Source organism: Lagopus muta, chromosome 10, assembly GCF_023343835.1.
Source record: "Lagopus muta isolate bLagMut1 chromosome 10, bLagMut1 primary, whole genome shotgun sequence".
Lineage (NCBI taxonomy): Eukaryota > Metazoa > Chordata > Aves > Galliformes > Phasianidae > Lagopus > Lagopus muta.
Window position 1 is genome coordinate 13,548,647 of NC_064442.1, and position 23,310 is coordinate 13,571,956.

At 37.4% G+C, this 23,310-nt stretch overlaps 1 protein-coding gene across 3 annotated transcripts in view; it reads left to right on the forward strand.

The window, feature by feature from the left end:
• RNF111 (ring finger protein 111) overlaps positions 1-23,255 on the forward strand; it is a 51,020-nt gene extending 27,765 nt beyond the window's left edge. For all 3 annotated transcript variants that reach the window (XM_048956842.1, XM_048956840.1, XM_048956841.1), the window contains exons 4-14: positions 1,064-1,227; positions 2,925-3,122; positions 5,856-6,175; positions 7,025-7,280; positions 7,940-8,291; positions 9,868-9,993; positions 11,064-11,190; positions 16,867-16,959; positions 17,912-18,007; positions 20,738-20,865; positions 21,542-23,255. In XM_048956842.1, coding sequence (XP_048812799.1) covers positions 1,064-1,227; positions 2,925-3,122; positions 5,856-6,175; positions 7,025-7,280; positions 7,940-8,291; positions 9,868-9,993; positions 11,064-11,190; positions 16,867-16,959; positions 17,912-18,007; positions 20,738-20,865; positions 21,542-21,659 — 1,978 coding nt within the window. In that variant the 3' untranslated portion in view covers positions 21,660-23,255. The remainder of the gene's footprint in view (positions 1-1,063; positions 1,228-2,924; positions 3,123-5,855; positions 6,176-7,024; positions 7,281-7,939; positions 8,292-9,867; positions 9,994-11,063; positions 11,191-16,866; positions 16,960-17,911; positions 18,008-20,737; positions 20,866-21,541) is intronic.
• The last annotated feature ends 55 nt before the right edge of the window (positions 23,256-23,310 follow it).

Genomic DNA, 23,310 nt, shown 5'->3' on the forward strand with positions numbered 1-23,310 from the left:
CGCGCAATTGGAATGTAAGCCAGTTGAGACTGCAGCAAGCATAGTTTGTGCACTACTGGAAAATACCCTGCTCTCCTTTGTCAGTGAAGTGAAAGGAATACAGGCAGAGTAGAAATGTTGACTGAACTCCATGGTGATTTGTGCAGTGAGTTTTGTTTGTTTTTAGCAAAGTCATTCCTTTTTCTTCGCTGCTGAATTACTGAAGTTTGAGTATGTTGTTTTTCCAAATTGGAAAATGGAGCTATTTGGTGCATATAGGAGAGTCAGTGGTAAATACCATATAGTAAAATATCCTTTTCTTAATTAAAGGTAGTAATCTCTTAGCTTAAACTTCAAAATATCATTGATTTGAGCATTCAGATTTATATGACTAATTTCAGTAGAACCAGGTGCTGTTACCCTACAGGAAAAAAAATCATCCATTTCCTCAGGAATGGTATAGGCATAGGATTTCCTTTTCTCAAGCTGCATTTCACTTGAGCTTTGTTGAATGTTACACAAAGCTGTGTTTATTCTTGGAGGGGACGAGGGAATTAATATTCACAAGATAAATGTCCAAAGCAATCTCTGGACATTAGTTCAAAAGTTCACAAATGATCCTCTGAAAACGCTGCCACAAATTAATACTCAGAAGAAGTTAATATTTACAGGTTTTTTGTAATTTTTACTTTTCTGTCATCGTTTGTAGATCTGCTGTTTCAGGCTGCATAGGAGTAGTGTAGAATTCAGTGAATCTTAGATTTCTCTCACAGAGCTGTAGCATTAGGTATAGTTACTGCATGACTGATGCTGTAGGGTTTCACAGTGGTTTGGTTTATTAAAGAAAATGACCAGTACTGAGTTCATAGGACTACATGTTAGATGCCTTCCATTAAGTTATCTGGTAAAGTCTGAAATAATGTTTCTAAATACCCTGCCACACAGATGTGTATTTCAGCATAACCAAAATGCTTTTTTGCTACTAAAAAAGAAAAAAAAAAAAACACTTCTGAAACAGTGAGGAGAAAAAATAGTAAGAAATGTAAGATTTGGGTCAGTACTTAAGGCATTATGTGTTTTTAAGGTCTCGTTCAACACTTGGACACTCAAGATCACAGTGGGGGCAGAGCTCTAGTACTCATGCTGCACGGCCTCAAGAACAGCGGAACCGCAGCAGGATTTCCACAGTCATACAGCCACTGAGACAGAATGCAGCAGAGGTTGTGGACCTTACAGTGGATGAAGATGGTAAGCCACATTGGTCTCAGAAGTCTCTTAATTTTTTAGGAGCAGGATGAGCAGTGTAAGGGGTAGAATTGTATCAACTCTAGTGTACCACTCAGTGGAAAAACTATTCTATACAAACAGATCTCCCAGCCTGTCAGAAAATCTTACAACTTTACTTTCAATATTAAAAGTTTAGCCATTCCAGTGATCTATTAGATCTAACTTTTCTTGCAGAAACTGCATTGGGTGTGTCTGAGAGGTTACTCCCCAGACAGAAATTGCAGAACAGATGGAACTACTACGTTAAAAATACACACCTCAGTGCAACATCATAAAAACTAGTGCTGCTAAGTGCTTCTGTGTAATAGCAGTTCGTAAAGAACTGAACTCATAAAGCATGCTAGGTTTCTGAAACTGTAACTTTCTGTGGTCTCCTACCATTAATATCCAATAAGTTTGGCATTCAAACATAGTGATGATGAAAATGATCAGAGCAATTTCCAGGCATTGTCAAAAGTTGTGGAAGAAGTCTGAATCTGATGTGATGTTGGTGATGATCGATTAGAAGGGATTATGTGTTAAGTTTTAAAAGAAATGTTCTGTTCTGACAGTTCCTTCTCTGAGTGTGTCAGAAGCTAGTATCTTACAACACATTCTTCAAGAATGTCTTGATTTTAGTCGTGTTTTGATTAGTTGTGTGATTGCAGAATCTCTTTCTGAAAGTTGAACATCTGATCCCTCGTGTGATTGCTTATCAGTGTTAAGCTACATGTATCCTGGGGAAAGAAAAGCAACAGTGAACCAGAATTTGTTACATTTTTCTAAAAATATTTTCTTTAAATGAAATCAGCATGTTGGAATGGTTCATTAAACTCTAGATAACAGATGATTTATGAAAGAGTTGTTTATTCCATTCCTTACTGAGTTGCTAATATACTTATTAAATCTAGGTCTTGAATGAGTCATATTTTATTTCAAGACTTTGTGTAAGAGAAGAATTTGAAACGTCTTAATGCTCTTTTATTGTATTCATGCAGATGTTTTTACTAGAAAAAAAAAAAGATCATCTTTCTATGGCATCTTCTATTCCTCAGCATGTTGTTACTCTGTCAGCAGTGAGAAATTTCAAATATAGTCAAAAGCAAATTTTTGGAAACTAAATTTGAATTACACCACCAAATATCTTTTTTTTTTTTTTTTTCTTAAATTTAGCCTGTTCACAGATGTGAGATAGAAACCAAAATTTACCAAGTAGTGTATTTTCCCTCATCCTGTAAAATATATTGACTCTGCTTAATGTGTATTGAGACTAGAAACCAAGTTTAACTTCCTGGGGCCTGCAATGCTATGCATCTAGAATGGCTGAAGCTTGTAAGGCAGTTCAGCTAGTTTAGATGTTTTATGACCTTGCTTAGTTGTCCAAAAGCTTTCCTGTGCTTTGTAGGCATTGAAGAATGGTAAGAAATCATAGAATAACTTAATCATAGAATAGTTTGCCTGTTATTTATGAAAGACTTCAGCAAATACGTGAGCAAATGTTCACACACAAGTAAAACAACTTTTCTATTTTATACTCATTTTTGTATTCTGACTTTCTCAGCATCTGGCAAAACTAACGTGTATTGTAAGAATAATTTTAAACGTACAAATATCAATTTAAAAAATCTTAACAACTTTTAAAGTTTACAGAACATGAAAACTTTTTTTTCCTCTGCCAGAGCCAACAGTTGTGCCAACCACATCAGCTAGAGTGGAGCCCCAGGTCGTGAGTTCTGCTTCCAGTAACAGTTCTAGTACGTCTACCTCAGAGCAGGCCTCTGATGCAGCTCCAAACGTCTCCACCAGCCAGCCCTCTGCAGCACCAGAGACAACTTCTAGTCTTCCCAATAGCAGCACTGCTGGTACTTCAGCTGGAGGTACAGAAGAAAAGAGCTTTCTAAACTGGTTTATTACCTGCCAGTACAAGGGCAGTAGAGGAGGCTAAACAGATAACAGTGAAGAGTTAAGAGTGACTGTGAAAAGCAAAGAGGAAAAGAATCTGAAAAAGATCATTGATTTCACAGAATGTCTGGGATTGGAAGGGAACTTGAAAGATCATCTAGTCCAGTCCTGCTGCCAGAGCAGGAACACCTAGATTGGGTCACACAGGAATGCGTCCAGGCAGGTTTTGAATGTCTCCAGAGGAGGAGGGCAGCCCATTCCAGTGTTATGTTTCCCTCACTGTGTAGAAGTTTTTTTTCTCATATTTATGTGGAGCCTCTTATATTTCACTTTGCACACATTGCCCCTTGTCCTGTCATTGAATGTCACTGAGAAGAGCCTGGCTCCATCCTCTTGATACACACCCTTTACGTATTTATAAAAAGAAATGAGGTCACCCCTCAGTCTCCTCCAAACTAAAGAGACCCAGTTCCCTCAGCCTTTCCTCCTTAGGGAGATCCTGTACTCCCTTAATCCTCTTTGTGGGCGCTGGACTCTCTCAAGCAATTCCTTGTCCTTCTTGAACTGAGGGGCCTGGAACTGGACACAGTGTTCCAGATGTGGTCTAACCAGGGCAGTGTAGAGGGGGAGGAGAACCTCTCAACCTACTGATCAGATTCTAATGCACCCCAGGATGCCATTGGGCTTCTTGGCCACAAGAGTGCAGTACTGGCTCATGGTCATCCTGCTCTCCACCAGGACCCCCCAGATCGCTTTCCTTTATGCTGCTCTCCAACAGGTCAGTCCCCAACCTATACTGATACCTGCGGTTGTTCTTGCCCAGATGCAAGACTCTACACTTGGCTCTTGTTTATGTTTCATTAAATTTCTCCCCACCCAACTCTCTAGCCTGCCTAGATCTTGCTGGGTGGTGGCACAGCCTTCTGGCATGTCAGCAAACTTGCTGATAGTGCACTCTATTCTCTCATCCAAGTCGCTGATGAATATATTGAATATATTGTCTCAGTACCAGCTCTTAAGGGACTTCACTAGATACAGACCTCCAGCTAGACTCCATCCCATTGACCACAACGTTCTGGCTTCTTCAGTCAGTTCACAGTCTACCTCACTACCCAATTGTCCAGACCACGCTTTCTCAGTTTAGCTCCAAGGATGCTGTGGGAGATGGTGTCAGATGCTTTACTAAGATCAAGATGGACCACGTTCACTGCTTTACAATCATTTATCTATCTGATTATCTTCATAAAAGGCTATCAGGTTGGTTAAGCATGACTTCCCCTTGGTGAGGTCATTCTGACTGCCCCCAATGACCCTCTTATCCCTGATATACCTTGTTCCAGCACCTTTCCAGGGATGGAGGTGATGCTGACCAGTCTATAGTTACATGGGTCCTCCTTCTCACCCTTTTTGAAGACTGGAGTGGCATTTACTTTCCTCTAGTCCTCACAACTTACCAAACACAATGGAGAGTGGCCTAGCAATGACTTCCACCTTAGCACCCATGAGTGCAGCCCATCAGGACCCAGGGATTTATGGATGTCCAGATTGCTTAATTGATCCTTAACACCAGTCCTCATCAACTGAAGCAAACTCTTCCTTGATCCTGACTTCCTCCGTGTCCTGAGGCGTATGCGGCTCCTCAGGGCAGCCTCCAGCAGTACAGACAGAGACAAAGAAGGCATTTAATAACTCTCCTTCTCTGTATCTTCTGTCACCAGGGCACCCACTTCATTCATCAATGGGCCTGTATTGTCTCTAGCATTAGTTTTATCTGCAAGGTATTTAAAGAAGCTCTTTCTGTTGTCCTTGACCCCTCATGCAAGGTTTAAATCTAAGGAGGCCTTAGCTTTCCTATTTGCCTCCCTGCATCCTCTGAAAACAATCTCATATTCCTCCCAGGTGGCCAGCCTCTCTTTCCATGATCTGTAGACTCTTCCACTTGAGTTTGCCCAGCAGTTCCTTGTTAACCATGCAGGTCTCCTGGCTCCCTTCCTTGGCAAAGAGAAATAACATTGTGCAGGAGCATTCTGCTCTCACTCATTGAGATGGCTCAATTATATCTGAACAACAGTAAAGTTCTTTCTGAGGAGACAGAATATAGTTCACTGGGAATGGAATCTTCCATTACAGTGTGTTGTAGAGTTTTTAAAAATGTGCACTGCAAAGAGGTGAAAGATCCATTTAGATTCCTTGAGCCTGTAGATGAAAGCATGTCTGTATAAATCTATATAGAAACTGGCATATAAAAGAGTTGATTTTGTGGGTGATACTTATAACATTATTGAGACATGGCTACTCTTCCCTCCAAGTCAGATGATGTGCAAAAAAAGCTGAGCTGATCATATTTACATAGGAATTTGATATCACTGGATCAAAATAGATCTGTTCACACCATCCACAGAGATGATCTTTCCTCCTTTCCCCACTGATAATGCATCTTAAATTATTGGAATAATAAGGCAAGTGTCACTTTACTTCCGCTAGTCATTCCCATGAATATGTCTACCTGAACTATTAATTTTTGGTTCATTTGGCAAGCATAGTAAAATCTTTTTTTCCTCTTTATTCCAGTTTGTTTTGTTTTAGTCTAGATCTATTTCCCAATCAGTTAATTATTTCATACCGAAGTGCAGTTTTTTCAGGCTTTTTTTTTTTTTTTGTGATCAACTTTGCTGATTTCTTCAATCTTGACTTTCTTTAATTTCAAGATGATACAAGAAGAACTGCACCTAATACGACACTGGAAACTGGCCCTCCAGCCATGCCAAGGTTACCATCGTGCTGCCCTCAGCATTCTCCATGTGGAGGATCTTCACAGAATCATCATGCGCTGGGACATCCACATACAAGCTGCTTTCAGCAGCATGGCCACCACTTTCAACATCACCACCATCACCACCACAACCCTCACCCAGCAGTTCCCTTGTCTCCTTCATTCAGTGACTCCAGCTGCCCTGTTGAACGGCCTCCTCCAGTGCCTGCACCTTGTGGAGCAAGCAGCAGTTCTGGCACCAGTTACCATGACCAGGCACGTTTCATTTTCATTACTCTTTCTTTGTGATTCCAAGTTACTAATTAAGTATAGAAAGACTAGAATAGGATGCTGAATCGTGAGTTATTTTCATGTTCTGTAGCAGATATTTTAGAAAGGAACTAAAAGGAAAAATTGAGTTATACTGTATGGGCACAAAAGGAATTCTAACAGTGAGTCAAAACCCTATAAGTAATCACTGACAACTGATGTTCTCTTGATGACTGTAAGATGATACTATTTTATTTTGCTACTTAAGCGGAACAACCATAAATACTTTGCAGTATACTGTACAGATTGTAGTAGTTCTGTAAATAGCTGTGCTGCTTTAGAATTGAATGTTTCTTCCTTTAATATTCTGTTCGTGAAAGGAAAAACTCTTCTAAAATCGTTTTATTTTTAAGACGTAAGTAAAATCACAACTCTGAAACAGAATGGTTACAAATCTTACAAATCTTAAGAACAATACTGTGGAAATGTAATTCACAATGTGTGGAACTATCAATCTGTTCTGTTTTTAAGTATAATGCATTAGGCACAACTGAAAATGCTGAAGCTTGTTTGCCTGCAAATAATTTAATGCACAGTAGCTCCCACATACATGTGTATTCATCTATCATAGTATTTTTTTTGGCTCAGTCTCGTTTGTCAGGTTCAAGAATTTAGAAATAATAAATGTTAATCATATCTAAAGAATGTTCCAGAATCAAGTCTTAAAACTTAAAAAGCTGGGTTCCAATTGCTTCAGATCATATTTATTCCTATTTTTAGGGTGTTATATTTGAGGATAACCTTGTTTTCAGTGTCTGAAGAATTGTTTGAAAAAAAGATAATTTGTTTATGCAGCAGGCATTGCCAGTAGACTTAAGCAGCAATGGTATAAGAAGTCATGGAAGTGGTGCTTTTCATGGAACATCTGCTTTTGACCCCTGCTGTCCTGGTTCTTCATCTCGAACTGCAATTTATGGGCATCAGACTGGTGCTGGCCCAAGCCAATCACTAACAATAGATGGATATGGATCAAGTATGGTTGCACAGCCACAGCCCCAACCTCCTCCTCAGGCATCGCTTTCTTCCTGTCGGCATTATATGCATTCTCCTTGTAAGTACTGGCTGTATGGGGGGAAGAGGAAAAATAATCTTCCCTAACAACCTAATAAAAGTTTTACTACCTTCTTGCTTTGATTTTAAAACTGAGTCAAGCTTATATAAAGGAATTAAGCAGAACCAATGGAAAGTTAAAATATTTTCTTGTGGAAGTTTTTGAGTGGCATGTCTTTTTAATATTCAGACTTCAAAAAATGTGTTTCCTATTAAAATAATTGTATTTTAGTGATTTTTTTTTTTGTTTTGTTTTGTTTCCTTCCCCTAGTCTTCAGTGAATTCTGCTTGAGCAGACTCAATCAACTCTCATCTGATTTCTTTTGTTTTATTGTGTTTACAAAATATTGGGTTGGGGAAAAAAAAAGCAGAGTATTTTATAAAATAAAGTAGAATATCTTATCATACATGATCTTTTAAGCATTTATCACCGGTAATATTTTTTTTTGCCAGTAAAAAAAATTTTTTTAGCAAGTGTAATAGTAATATTTAAAAATGTAGATTTATAGGATATATCACTGAAATCACGCATTCTCATGCTGCTATTGTTTACGTTGTTGTAATTTTGTTGAAGCGCTTGTGTGAAGATACTGTTTTTATAAATTTAGTCCAGAAACTGCTTTTGACAGGCTTAAAAGTTGCTGATTTTTTTCATTGCAGATGCTTCTTTGACCAGACCTCTTCACCATCAAGCTTCTGCATGTCCCCATTCTCATGGAAATCCTCCTCCTCAGCCACAACCTCCACCTCAAGTAGATTACGTTATTCCTCATCCAGTACATCCCTTCCATCCTTCGATCTCCTCTCATACATCTTCTCATCCTGTTCCACCTCCACCACCAACTCATCCTTTAGCCAGTGCAGCTGCTCCAATTCCCCAGCATCTTCCAGCAGCACACCAGGCTATATCCCATCACATCCCTGCGACAGCTCCTCCAGCACAGAGGCTTCATGCTCATGAAGTGATCCAGAGGATGGAGGTCCAGAGAAGAAGAATGATGCAACATCCAACGTATGTCACAAATGTACTCAGAACAATAACTAAACATATAATGCGTTTCTCTCAGGTTTGTAAAATACTGCATGTGAATCTCAAATTGTAATTGCATGGCTAGGAACTGTTAGTGTTAAACCATGGTAAGAAGTGTCTTTACGTACCGTTGTGGTTGAGTGAGCATTAAGACTGAACTTGTTCCATTACTACTCTCACTAACGTCTACAGGTGAGGAAAGCAGCCCAATGAATGGGGCACAGAAGAGAAGCAAAGCTTATGTTTCTCTTGCGCATTAGTTATGCTCCAGGTAGCTAGCTGGAATTCCTTTTCATTGCTGTACAGCCCAGAAAGTACCTCGTAAGCTCTTTCCAAGTACATTTGTTGAAATTGTCTTCTGCCTTTTTGATACTGTAAAAATCCTTTTTACATAACTAATACTTTAAAATAAAGTTAACTTATAAGAGATTTACGAGGTAAAGTACCTACCTACCTTTACTGTACCTTCACATTTTTAGAAGAAAAAGAGAGTGAATAATGCTTATCAGAATGTGACCAGTGTAGATTTGTAGCTTTAGTGATACTGTTTAGGAGATGTTATTACTGTTGATAAACTAGACCTATGATGCTAGTTTCAACAGCAATTGGGTTAGTACTGGCTTGTAATTCAGCCACATTGTGACTGAAGTTATTTTAATTTTAGAGATAATGTTTTTAAATAGCTAAGATTTCAAGAACAAGCTCTCCAGTTGTTTCTTCTAACAATAGTACTGATAACTAATGTGGAACTGATTTAGAAGTTAATGCTGCAAAAAAAGATTTTAACTGCATCTTCTGAGGTAGTTTCCAGACAAAATAAAATATATATATATATATATATATATACATATACATATATATATATATATATATATGTAACTTTTTACTTTTCTAGCTCTGTAGATGTACCAAATGTCTAATCTACTCTGTCCAAAAGTTTAAGGTGGGATGAATTGGAATGCAGTCCACTGCTCTTAATAAAATTCAGGTCTCTTGGCTGATACAAAGGCAACTCTTATTACTTAAGCTATGATGCGAATGTGTTTCAAGGAAAATGTCCTGATTAGTGTATGTATTTTTCCCCTAATGATGTTTGCTGTTACAGTTTTACTAGAAATAGACAAAGATGCAGTTCTGTAGCATTGCCACAAATAATTCTTAGTCTTAACATGGCCACCATGTGCGTGTACACTTGGATTACATTCCTATTCCACAGTTTGAAATTAGGGTTAAATGCTGTGCCAGTCTTTTGTGATCATGATTCACCTGTCTACCACATGAAGACCAGATCACATTGGGTGACTTGGTGCCCCCAGTGTACTGATGGTAAATCCCAGTGTACTGCCGTATGTGAAGCATGGCTAATTTCACATCTGAGTATTAAGTCAGCTTCTGACTTTAGATGTAAATTGAAATTAAAACAGTTTGAGGAATGTTTTGTGTATTTTATTTAATTTCAATGTATTCAAGTAATTCAGGCTGTGACATTGATTAAAATCTCACTGATTCACCACTAACAAGTATGTTAAATTGACTGTTCTTGTTTTATGTTGTTTAGACGTGCTCATGAACGACCTCCTCCGCATCCTCACAGAATGCACCCGAACTACGGTCATGGACATCATATTCATGTGCCTCAGACAATGTCTTCCCATCCTCGACAAGCTCCAGAGAGATCTGCCTGGTTAGTAATCAGGTGCAATTTCAGTTCTTTGGGACTTAGGACAACAGACCTGCTGTTAAATGCTTGCAGTGACTTTAGAAAGCGCTGTGTGCACCTGTAATTTGAAATTCATTAGACCTTGATATGGCTTTGAAATGTTGATTACAGCACTCAATATGTTAAATGTTTCTAGGGCTTTACATACATTGCTTTTTAAATGGAATTGAGTGTCACCAGCAGTAGGTAATTTATTTCAATAATTGATTTTTAAATAAGTAAAATGTTGTTGAATACAATTCTTGTATTTCTGTTCTTTGTAAAATGGGATTTGGATTTGAGTCACAAGCTAATCTATTGCATCTCATCTGTATTTAAGCTTACTTAAAATTTCATCATGCTCAGTATGGAGGTTAGATTTAAGTTCTGCTATATATCATCTGGGAAAAAGTACTTTTGCACCATTAGGGAAGGAGTGCGTGAGTGTTGACTTCTGTTGTCACAGTAAATGAACTGCAGAGAAGACTCCATGCTGATACTGCTCAGCACCATAAATTTTTATTGTCTCTATTAATTTATAATTTATTAAATTATACTGAGTCTTCATAACTGGTTTTAAACCTGGTTTTAGTTGGTGGTAGGACTAAGAATATTTTTAGGAAAGTTTAAATACATTTACAGAATCACAGAATGGCCTGGGTTGGAAAGGACCTCAAGGATCATGAATCTCCAACATCTCTGCCATATGCAGGGCCACCAACCTCCCCATTTAATACTAGACCAGGCTGCCCAGGACCCCATCCAACCTGGCCTTGAACACCTCCAGGGATGGGGCATCCACAGCTTCTCTGGGCAGCTGTTCCAGCACCTCACCGCTCTCCTAGTAAAGAACTTCCCCCTGACATCCAACCTAAATCTCCCCTCCCTCAACTTAAAACCATTACCCCTTGTCCTGCTAAGAAACATTTAAGAAAAAGATGTTACTTAACACTGCTGCGGTATCTATGCTATAATTTAATGCTATCCAAAGTAAAGAAATTGTTTTGGAGGCAAGATATACATATACTGTAATGCCACTTTTGTTCACATGACAGGGAACTGGGAATTGAAGCTGGTGTGACTGCAGCTACTTACCCTCCAGGGCCCTTGCATCCTCACTTGGCCCACTACCACGCACCTCCTCGACTTCATCACTTGCAAATAGGGGCTCTTCCTCTAATGGTAAGGAGATGGCATGTGAAAAATCATGATGATTGGTCATTTTGTCAGGAAAATTATTTTAAGAGTTACTGTATTTATTTAGACGTGTATATACTGATGTTAGTGGTTCAAGTGAAGAAGAAAAAAATCTGAAGTTTTTGCATTGCTCCTAGATATGGAGCTAGAAGAACAGGTTTTTGTCTAATAATTAAAAATAGCTCAGGACACTAACATTTCTAACTTCAGCTCTTGTAAAAGGAAACATTTGAACTAAATTGTCACATGCATTACACTGCATTGACCCTCTGCATCTGATTTTTTTAAATTTTTTTGTGTTCTTTTAATGAGTTTTATGTTGTTAAAGGTACCAGCTTTCCCCCCAGTGTGTAAGAGTTGGCACTGGTGCTTTATTTCATTTGGAGGTTCGTATATGTATCTCAAATTCTGTCTAGAGATTTGGTTGGTTTTGAATAATAATTGGTGTTCATCAACCTTATTCCATATGACAAAGTAGTAAAGTTTTGTTGTGTGATGGATTATAAGCAAAATGAATTATGAGGGTGAACTAGCCACCAATTGTGGCTTTGGCAGAGTATTAGCTTTGAAAGGATATATGTAAGTTTACGTAAAATACTCTTAATTTTCTTCAATGAAAATTCACGAGGACAAAAATGTAGAAAAAATTTGTATGTTTGGATTTTCAATGTGCTATTCTGTGCGGCTAACCTATGTTATTTCACCCTCTCTAAACTAGATTACCTAATCAAAACTGTGGGCTCATCTATAGACAAATGCTAAACTTTTTATTTAAAATCAACTTGCAAGACTTGTCTATCCAGAACTTCTGTTAGAGGCCAGAACTGACATCTAGGTATATTTATCACCAGTACTTGTTGTCTTTCTGTACTCTGTTTTTATACTGCATACTCCTTGCAGCTTAACCAACATAACAGTCCACAAGTATTTCTTTAACACCTGCAGAGTTCGTAATTCATTGAGGCGTAACTTTTAATTACTGCAGACATTCTAGAGCACTCCTAAAATGCAGTATTTTTGTGTAGCCAGTAAAATTCCTATTATATAACGTTTACCTCCTGTGCATCACCAATACAGATTATGATTTTTCTGCATTGTTCTCTTTTTGTTTTCATGCTGCCAAAAAAAATGTCTGTCTCTCACTTTTATTTCAGGTAGTGTTGTATAACAGATAACATCAATTGTTCTCACTGTGAGAAAAGGCCCTTCTAGTAGTTAAGTGAACTGATTGCTTTAAGAGGCAGCAAGTTAAACATATGCTTATTTCATCTCATTTTCTGTCAGGGCTAGTAAGTCAATTATTGTATGTATTTCCACCGTTCCTCTGAAACTTGTAGAAACTTGAGAGTTCATCTTATCCTCCTGTTGATGTGTTGAGAAGCTTTTGCTGCGTTTTAACTTTCATAGAGGTGTGCCTACAACTAAAATGTTACACAAGTGAGTAGTTCAAATCCCCGTTTATATTCTTGTTGGCAGCAGAATGGAAGAATGCTATGGTAGATAGCATTTATCACAGAAGCATTTAGAAGCATTTGCTGAATGTCTGATAAAATACTTTTGAGAGTCTTGCCAAATAGCTGCGTTTGTTAAATCGTGTGTCAGATGAAGTAGGATTCTTCAACTCTACAAAAATTTGTGCATGCATTTCAGTAGGAATATCTAATTCTCATAAGTCATTAATGAATCTCTGGATCAAGTGGAAGTTGTTTTTATTTTGAGGTTTTGTATGTTTTACTGACATGTTTTGTGGTATGTAGACATTAGTAAGCAGTACTTCCTTGAATGTTTGGGATCTGTTTGGAACTGCCGCAGTCAGATGGAGTGTTAGGCTTTTTAGTTGTGTTCTGACTAATTAGAAATGTATTCAGATTAAACACTAGAGGAACATAAAGGCAGGCTACAGCATTACTAGCAGTTGTGTGTAGAATGAGTTCAAAGCATGACACATGCCTTCTGATGGTTCTGCCCTTCTATAGCAATAATGAAAGCCAAAGATTTCTTCAGTTAAGTGTGTGTGGAGATTTGTCAGCAAAAATAATTTAACCGAATATGAAGTAAATACTGTAATGTTTTTCATGTAACAGGAAAAAAAAAAGGCAACCCCACAACACTAATTGGATATCAACCAAAGGTGACATTTTGCTTTTAATGAAAAGCAACAGATTAGAATGCTGCTGTCACCAGGATAATTCCATTGTAACTGTAGAAAGTGGGGCAGGGAAGGACAGGCTGAACTGTATTTAGGATTGCTCTGCTAAGACTGGCTCAAGTTATGAGGAGTGTTTTCTTGCTTCTGTAAGTAAAAACTGTACTGAGTATTTATAAATCTCATTAATTGTGTTCCTGGTGAAAGTATCATCAACTGTTGATGTTCTAGTCTTTATTAAAAAAAAAAAAAAAGTCCTTAAAAGCAATTCATGCAGTAGCTTGACTAAAAAAAGTCATTTGAGTTTAAGGCAGTCTGTTGTTGTTTTTTTTTCTAATAGTATTTTGTAGCTGAGAGGTTTGCTCTATCAAATGTTGTTGTGCTCTTTGTGTCTGTTGTTGTTTCCATGGAAATAAATAGGAGGCACTGCTATCAAAGCAAAGTCCTTGTTTCTTTCCCCTTTCATTTTCACCTCTCACTGACTGCAGTCATACAGTGTCACGGACTTATGATGTACCTGACTGTTCAAAAAAAAACAAAACAAAACACCAAAACCAACAAACTTGCTGTGAGTTACCAGAACTGTCAAGACTGGAACTCAGTGTAGCTACTGTAGCTTGTAAGGTGAACCATAGATTTAAAATAGCCTTGAGTATTTGCAACAAACTTAACTGTGTTTTTTAAATAAGAAGAATGAAACTGTGTTCTTCAGGTGTTTTTTTTTTTTTTGTATGGGCTATTGAGGAGCATTCATTTTATGTTTCTCTTTGGCACAGAGAGTTAGGACTTCAGCTTTGCAGCATGTATTAAATGTTCTTTCCCACAGTGTCTCTGAAAACTGCAACCTCTGTGTTTTACTTCAGCTTATTAAAATAATAATAATCGACTTCCTTTTGAATGTATCCAAGCTGCTAGCTGGATAACTGTATTCTAATTTGATTTTAAAAGCTTGAAAGTCGTCTGTAATGTAAGGCATTGAATGAAAGGTTGAAAACAGGCAAGATAAATAGTACAATACAATGTGAAAATCTCTCCACTGACTGGGAACTGAAAGGCAGAAGAATCCTGCAAATATGGGAGGAGTTGAAAGCAGGATAGCAAGGAAAGCTATCTTTCTTGTAGGCAATTTCTGCTTTAGAGTACTTGGGTTGTAAATAGTTCAGACTTGACCTTGAATTTTCAAGTTAAAGCAATTTTATGTTGGTGGGAGGAAATGTTGATAACAAGTGCAGAACTAGAAACATATGATATTTGTTCTGCAGGAGACAGTTTGCCAAAAACTTGTACTGAACTTTGCAGATTCAGAGTCTGCTGCTTAAAGCACGTATTGTAATGTGACTGTATGCAGAAGCACAAATAGAAGCGCTTAGCACAGACTGGTGTTAGTTTTAAGTCTTTCATTAGGTTTACTTTCAAAAGTTAATGAAAGTGCACTTCCATTTGTGCTTAACTTTCCTGAAGCTGTTTCAAGAGAGCAGAAATCTTCACTTTTGTATTTGAAGCCTGATGGTAACTGTTAAATGGTAGTGAAGGCACAGTTTTTAGTGTGAAAGTACATTGTGTCCTACCCAGCACTTCCACTAATTCAGTTGTGTGTTGCAGTATGCGCTCTGTGAAATTCTTACTCGGTTTGGTGGTGTTAAAATTAACATGAGTAGATTTCTCAAAGAGTCTCCAGCAGCAGAACTCCTCCCAGCTGGGAGACCTGAGGAGGTAGCCATCACTGCAGTTGGTAAGCTCTGACCTTTGAGGCAGTCGGAGCTGTAACTATCACATGTGCGATAACCAAGGCCTTTGTGCAGTGTGTTTGGCTTTGTAAAAACTATTTCAGACAGGATCTCTCACCCCACTGATTCAATCTAATGTATGAACTTCTACTTATTGTCATTAAGTGTTTCTGCTAGGAACCAGAAACAGAGCAATGACAGAGGTAGCTTGAGAGGCTCAGTTCCTACCCCAAGCAGCTGATGGTTTGTTTACACAGTTCTGTAGGGTTACTGCAGATGGCCGTATTGTGCTACAGCACTGTGACACCTCGCACTTTGCAGTGCCTGTAATGATGCTGTATCTGTGTGTAAAATACTTTTTTTTTTTTTCTTCTCACAAACTGTTTTCAAATCCTGGTGCATCATGAAAACAAGGAGCAAAAAGCAAGCTTGAGACATGGATTAGTTTTTTCAGGATTTTCTTTCCTTGAAGTGGAGGAAGCTTATTTACAGCGTAGTAAAGATAGCTTAAACCTGCAATTGATGCCAAGCAGGTTCAAGCCTAATAGGAAAGAAAAAAAAGCAGGAGTTGTAGTGTGGATGAGTGAACTAGTTTTTTAAATGCTTTTTCTGTAGACAGAAAGCAAAGAAGGGTTATGTGCTGAAATGGATAATGGATCATAAGTCACTGCTAATCTGAGAGAGTGTAGTTTTTACAAATGGTTGTATTAATGCAGTCTCCCAAATTAACATTTTGTATTGTCAAACAGTAAGACCTATGTAACAGACATTATATTTGCATGAAATGTTTAGGTATTTGGATAAATATGGGGCTTTTTTGATGTAAAATTCTGTAGTTGCAGAATCCTGTCTGAACTGCTTCTTGTGGTCCTCATATCAGTGCACTCTATATATTTAAGGAAATTTTTACACATATATGCATACATGTTAAGGAAATTCTACTGATCATTTTGGTTTTTTAACTTTCTTATTAAAAATTGCCTCTGGTATGTTTCTGATAAACTGTCAGTACCGTTACTCATCTGTCATGTGAGGGCCAAAATGGAAGGAAGAAGCCTTGCTGTGAAGGTGTTCCTTGTTATTTTGAGTACCTTTCTGCTTTTCTCTATGAAAAGTACAAGTGTTTGAAGTGCCTGTAGGTTTATTGCTGAATGCCAGTATTTTGTTCACTGCTTTTGTATCTCTGATTATGCAAGGAAGGCAGTGGATGCTTGAATGTAGTGTATGTAGAAAAGCCTATGACTGTAGATTATCAGATTTACGTAGTTTTCAGGAGTTACTTTTATCTGCCTATAAATTTGAAGTGTCAAAGAATGTTTGGTTGTTTAGGGTAAGGTAAAGAGACTGGCTGTTTTTCAAGGGGAGATGTTAGCCTTGTTTCTTCCATGGTATCAAAAACTTACATTAGAAAATCTGTAGCAAGTATTTCTGATAACTTCAAGCAAAGTTTTTAGGGTGTTTGTTTACAAATGCAGGTAGATATTCATGGTGTGTGTATACAAAGCAGGTAGAGATTTTTTCCAAGCTGGCACAATGCCAAGAAATATGTAAGGCAGATATGGACAGTTTGCAGTAGAGGATCTAGTCTCACTTATGTTTTATTTCTGGTTATATTCAGAGAGCTTGGAGTGATGCGATGCTATGCTGTCAGTTGAAACTGTATGCTCAAGCTGAGGAGTAAAATGAGTGATTCAATAAAAGCAAAAGGATCTTAAATTTTACAAAGTGAACAGTAAAATTCTGGAACTGTTCTGAATAGGTTTAACTTAACATGTGCTGTTTGAATAGGTACCAGACATGGCGGGCTACCCTCACATCCGTTACATTTCATCGGGATTGGATGGAACATCATTCAGAGGCCCTTTCAGGGGCAATTTTGAGGTTTGTAATAGAACAAAACTAGATATGTTCCAAAATGTGTCATGATGGAATATGGGGAGGGTGTGTGCTAGTGCTATATGTAGATTTAAAAGAATAAAGAAAATACTCTTAATTCAAAGAATGACCTCACTGTCTTGGACTAGGAACAGATGACAAAAACATCTTGAAAAATCAGGCAACAAAAGATGTCCTGGTCAGTGTAGGTTTAGGTGGTTATGAACTGACTGTACATCTTGGTCTCCTCCCTCATCATCCTGCTAAAGACTCACATAATATGTTGGTAATAAGTACTGGTGTCACTGAATGACTGTGCCAAAATCCTCCTAGTGAGGGTGAAACTTTGCAACTTTGACAATTGTGTCTTTTTTTTATGTAGTGCAGGAGGTTAATCTGTTTTCTTGTTTGTTTGTTTTTGGTGGTTTTTTTCTGTTTTAAAAAGTATCAGATGCAGAGAGTTAATGAGCTAGTCCACTGAAAACATCTTCAGTGACATGTCATGCTTCTAGTAAACTCATTGCTGGAGAAAAATAAGTTACTGTATTTCAGCTTAAGCAACCTTTTTTTCCCCCCTTTTTAAGCTTTGAAAACTGTTAGACTAGTGTGGTTTGCTTGTGTTTTCCTCATTTGACACACAAGTAAATGTAAACATACTCAAATGTTACTAGCAGACAAATAGTTTTTGATCCTTTCACTATTATAAAGTGTTTCCCTGTGACTTAAAATACTAGGCAGTATTAGGTGGGATTTTTTGTTGTTTTGTTGTTGGTTTTTTTTTTTTATGAAAACCCATCGCTTTTCCACTACAGCATACCCTTTTTTTTGGCTTGTATTTGAATAATTAGGACATGGAGAGTTGTCTATCAGTTCTGCAAATTAGTTAGAATAAAATTAATATTTATTCAAAACATTAGAAATATCAGTTCTTACATTGTTTGTTCCTTTAACTTTTTAGGAGCTGATTCACTTGGAGGAACGATTAGGCAATGTGAATCGTGGAGCGACACAGGGAACTATAGAAAGATGCACATATCCACATAAATACAAAAAGGTGAGGATTTCTCAAACTGTGGGCTGTGATATTTTCTCAAGAAGGAGTTAACACACATTTAGCTTAGATCTGCAGGAATGTCAACTTCAAAGAGCATACGTTTCCTTTATCTTGCAGTTTCAGGGATTGTAAGCAAAGTGTACAATGCCACTTCCTTCAAGGAAATAAATATGCGATTCCAAATGAAAATCTGCTGTAATGTGTTAAATAATGTATTGGCATCAATACTATGTTTCTAAAATACAAACAGGTCAAAGCATAGCATATTGGGTTTTCTTTTGTTTTGTTTTTTTCAAGTTGGGGCTTGTACATGCAGATTTCACCTTAAAATAAGAATGATGAGGAGTGTCATGGTTTTCCGTAAGTATTCTGTATCATGACATCATGCAGTGAAATTGGGACAGCTGCTATGGAAGAACTAGTTTCCAAAATGTTTCAGTCCTTCCCATGTGGTTTCTGGGAGGATGACGGAGTGATGTAAAGGCGTCCCTTTTTCCTCTGTGCCACTAAACCTCACAGCACTGTTAGGAGATGCTTCTTTTCCCATCAGTTTGATATATTACTCTCAATTACTTCTATATTTCACTAAATCATATTCTTTTTACCATTCCTCGTCAGTAGTTTCTCAATTTCCTTCTCGCTTCTCCACTGGCTTCTCATGGGGAAAGGGCTGGGGTGGGCACTAGGCCCTGCTGTGCTGAAAAAAAAAAAAGTCAACCTGCAACAGAAATTGGCACCAACATGGGGCACTGACAGTGACTGAGATAACAGATCTGCGTGGCCATAATGCTTAAAGCTCACTGATGGGGATATGCATCTGGTGCTTGTATACATTGTAGCACAACTTAAGCATTAAAAATTATACTCTAGAGGGTGTTATGATTTGACTTCCTACACTGCCTTCCCAGGGAATCTGTTAACAGGACGAGATGTTTAAACAGGTTTTCAATTTTTCCTCCTCCCAGATTTTCCTTTTTTTCCCCTTGAAATTTTTTGCATGCTTCTAGAATGTTCAAAATGGCATAATCATATTGTTATGTTTCCTGAATGTGCTTCTCATTGTGAGTATCATGTGGGGATCTGTGCCAGAGTTGAATAATATTGAGTGGGAGGGGGTGTGGAGGAATTTGGGACAAAGCTTAGAGAGGTAGGCACCTCTGGTGTCATGGAGCTTCACTCCCAAACACCTGCTTTACTCTGAGAGTTTAGTCAGTTATATAAGAGAGGAATATTGCAGCTCCAGCAGATCTAAGGAAGCACAAATTATTCAGGGCCTGGCTTACATCTGCTGAGTCTTGTTCAGTACTGTTCAAGGGAAAGAGAGTGCCTCCAAACCTGCAATGTAGGCTCAATCAGAAAAAAACTTGCATCAGTTGCCCTGTAGAAGGACGAAAGTGGCCGTGAAGGTCATCTTGCTTAGAGGAAAGAAGAAACAAAGAAAGAGGAAGGAGAGGTAGAGGAGGAGGGTGGAGAGACTGTCAAAAACAACATAAAAGGGAGTAATTGTGTTCTTCAGAAACTGAAAGCTAGGAGTGAGAAAATCTCTTCTTTGAGAGATAAAGGGGAAAATGGAAAACAAGCTATGCTCTGTAGGCTTAATGGGCCTAAAAGTTTGAATGTGTAACTTCCATAAGATTGATAGCTAAATTCATACCCAGTAGTTTGCTTGGGATCCTTGAAAGCTCCGATTGTTTTTCATTAGCATCTTAAACCTACTGTACAGAGTAAGCTGCACTTCTGTCAGTATAATACTCCTTTCCCTTGTCAGGTGATGTAACTTTTCTGTGCTTTCACACTGTGCATTTTACATTGAAAACTGTATTTGGTAGAATACCTCAAGCAGTGGGGGGGACAGGGAAGTTGGAGTGCTAAATGTAGATGAGGATGGATGAAAGGATGTAGATGAGGATGGATGAAAGCTGAAGCTTTCAGGATGGCTTCTTCAGCATTCAGAATAAGTATTTAAGAGTAGAAGTGTGCATTCTCTCCTAAAAGCATCTTTTTGGATAAGAAAGGAAATAGTGGATTTGAATTTTGCTTTTTCCTGCATATCACAGTAGTGGCATTCAGATCCATCTTCACCCCCAGCAATTAATGACTTGTCTGGCAGTTATTAATAGTCGTGTGAGCAATGAAATAACTACTGGTTATAGCTTAATTGTCAACAGGCTTTAATGATACCTTGTTAAGTACAGTAAGTCTTTATTTGAAGTTCACTTGTAATAAACTGTGCATGGCATCTGTCATCTTGGTTATCTTAACCTTCCCTGTGATCACATTAGAAAGACTGTCAAATTTTTAATCTGGTTCAGAATTTTTGCAGCTTACGGTCTCTGAATTGGAGATTATTACACTGTAATACTGAATCCCATCCACGTTTATGTAGTGTTCTTTCGCACTTGATAAATAGTGGTTTTAAAATATTATGTTTGAAAGGATATTTTTTCCCTCCTCATGAATGAAATGAAGATATAAGTAACAAATAAAGGGACTGATTGCAATAATACTAAATATATTAACAGTCCAGTCACAAGAATTAATTAAAAGTGAAATATGCAGTGATTTTGCTCCAAGCACTAGTTCCTGATTCAATTTGGTTCATATGCATTTGAAGAAGTGATAACTAAAATGTAAAATAATTTCTGACATATTTAAAAATAAGCATATTTTGAACATGTACTAAAAGCAGATTTTACTCAGTTTGTCAATAATGTCATCTCTACTAATAAGGTAACAACTGATTGGTTCTCACAGAGGAAACTGCACTGCAAACAAGATGGGGAGGAAGGAACAGAAGAAGACACAGAGGAAAAATGCACCATCTGCTTGTCTATATTGGAGGAAGGTGAAGATGTGAGGTAAATAATACCTCTGAGTATCATAATATAGTGTTAAAATTCTGGCTTTGAGACCATACTTGGATATGGCACACTACTACTTGCAACACTTCCTAATTTGTGTCAAAATTAAACACTGTCTGTCTTAGCAACTAATGAATATAAGTTCTAATTTGAAGCACTGGTTACCCTGTTTGTATTGTCTTTGTGTAAAATGTGAGTTCCTCTCTTACAGTCTCCCAAAAATTCACTGTCTGTCTTTCATCACAAGCCCAAACTGATACCATTTTTTTAAATGTTACAGTGTGGAAGGTACTACTCATGTTTTTAATTAAAATCATGCTGTGCTGTCAGCTTTTGTACCTTGGGCAGAAAATTAATTGGTTTAATTCCAGATTGTCAAGTTTAACTTTTCTGAACTAATAATGCTCTTTAAGCTATAGCAATGTTAAATTGCTGTAACTCAACAGAAGCTACCTGATACTTGGCTTCATTGCCTATGTCTGTTGCTTCTTTTAGGTAGACAGAATGTAAGTCAGATAGAAAAGCTAGTGAAGCTTGTGGGAAAAACATAGACATACAAAAAAACAAAAACAAAAGGTGCTTCAGTAGCAAAATCCACATCACCTTTTCTCTGGTGGATATATTGATATGGAAGTCTTTTATTAACACTGTGTTTTTTCTGTTTTTCTGACAGGCGACTTCCATGTATGCACCTTTTCCACCAAGTGTGTGTAGATCAGTGGTTGATTACTAATAAGAAGTGCCCAATTTGCAGAGTGGACATTGAGGCCCAACTGCCTAGTGAAAGCTGACACCATTTTCCAGAACTCTTGTCCTCCTTCTTGCTCCCTCTCATCCTTCCTGGTACTGCAGTCAACCAAAGATGGCATGACTTACCTGCGCAGATTTGGAAGCATTGAACCTAAGAGTGCTGGCTCTGCTATATGGTACAACTAATGCTAGACCTACAGTTTGTGTAGAAGACCGTTGAGTTTCAGTGTATTTATAAAACTTTTTTTTAGGTTTTACTTTTTTTCTTTCGTTACTGTATTTTTGCATGGTTCCTTGTATTGCATTTGTTTGCACATATTATGGGCTTTGTGACCCCAAACTTGCAGGCAAGAATAGCTGCTTTAGTAAGTAGAAGTGTGTGGTCTCTTTTTTGGTTTGTTTTACATAGTTTCAAGCTTTGAAAGTCTGATTTCACTCATTACTAACCTCAGTTTCCTTAATTTAATCAGTCACGTATTTTAGTTTAATGTATAAAGATCATCTAGAAAAGGATAATATTATGTATTGAGACATTCCTTCACTAGGAAAAAATGGCTGCTGTATATTTACAATATCAGTTCTGAGTCAAATAACATCTGTAACAGTGGGAACAGAATATGAACTATATTCAGTTTGATACACATGCATACTCATCACCAGAGTTTTTGTCTGATCAGATTTGTTCTAAAATTTCAGCACAATGCAGATATATTTGAATGTCAATATTGAACATTTAGACTGCTGTTCAGATTGTATTTATCATTTTCTTCCTATGTCTAGAAATTTGAGTCCCTAACTTAATATTTGCTGCTGTGAAACAGCTCTAGTGAACACTAAATGTTGATTTCAGTTAGCTGGATTGTAGATACTTGCAGATTGAAAAAAAAAAAAAAAATTCTTAGGGGTATGGAAAAAGCTTAGAATCTTTGGTCTCTTTCTGCTAACTTAAGTTGAGGTGTCTGTACACACTGAGGGTTTTTTGTTTGTTTTAAATATAAAACCAGTCAGGACTTAGAGCTGCAGGGTTTTTTTGTTTCTCTTTTTTTTGGTTGGTTTTATTTTGGGGGGGTTAGATATATGTGCATTGATAGAACTTTTGAAGATTCCAGGCTTGTCTTGGGATTTTTATTAGTTTTAAGGTTAATAAAATTAGCTAAATTCAGCTGACTCTTGGTCTTTTTTTCATTAGAAAAGTGAAATCCTGTAAATTTCTGTAGACAAAACTTACGTGGTTACCTAGTTTTACCTTGATTATAGATTCCCTCTATAAATTACCAACAGTCCATCACTGATTAAAATATTTTCTATAGTTAAGATTTGCTGCATAATATAGTATATAGAATTAAGTTATAATGTACTAACATTTTGCCTTTGGAGGAGGTTTTAATCCACATCAGGTCTCAAGTTGGTCATCAACGTTCTTACACATATAATAGATTATAGTTTATTTAAATGTGCTCAACAGATGCTGAAAATTGCAAAAACATTGAGACAGTATTGCTGTCACATTAGAGAGGATGTTCTTAGGGGATCATATATGATGAACATGTCAATAAGCTTGCATTAAGCTACCTGCTTTGTAAGTGGATTGAATAATAAATACCTTCAGTTTCTCTTGTCTTTGTCTTTCATAATCAGATTAAGTGTAATACAGTTTACAGTAACCTGGAAAATGTTATGTTTACACTAAAA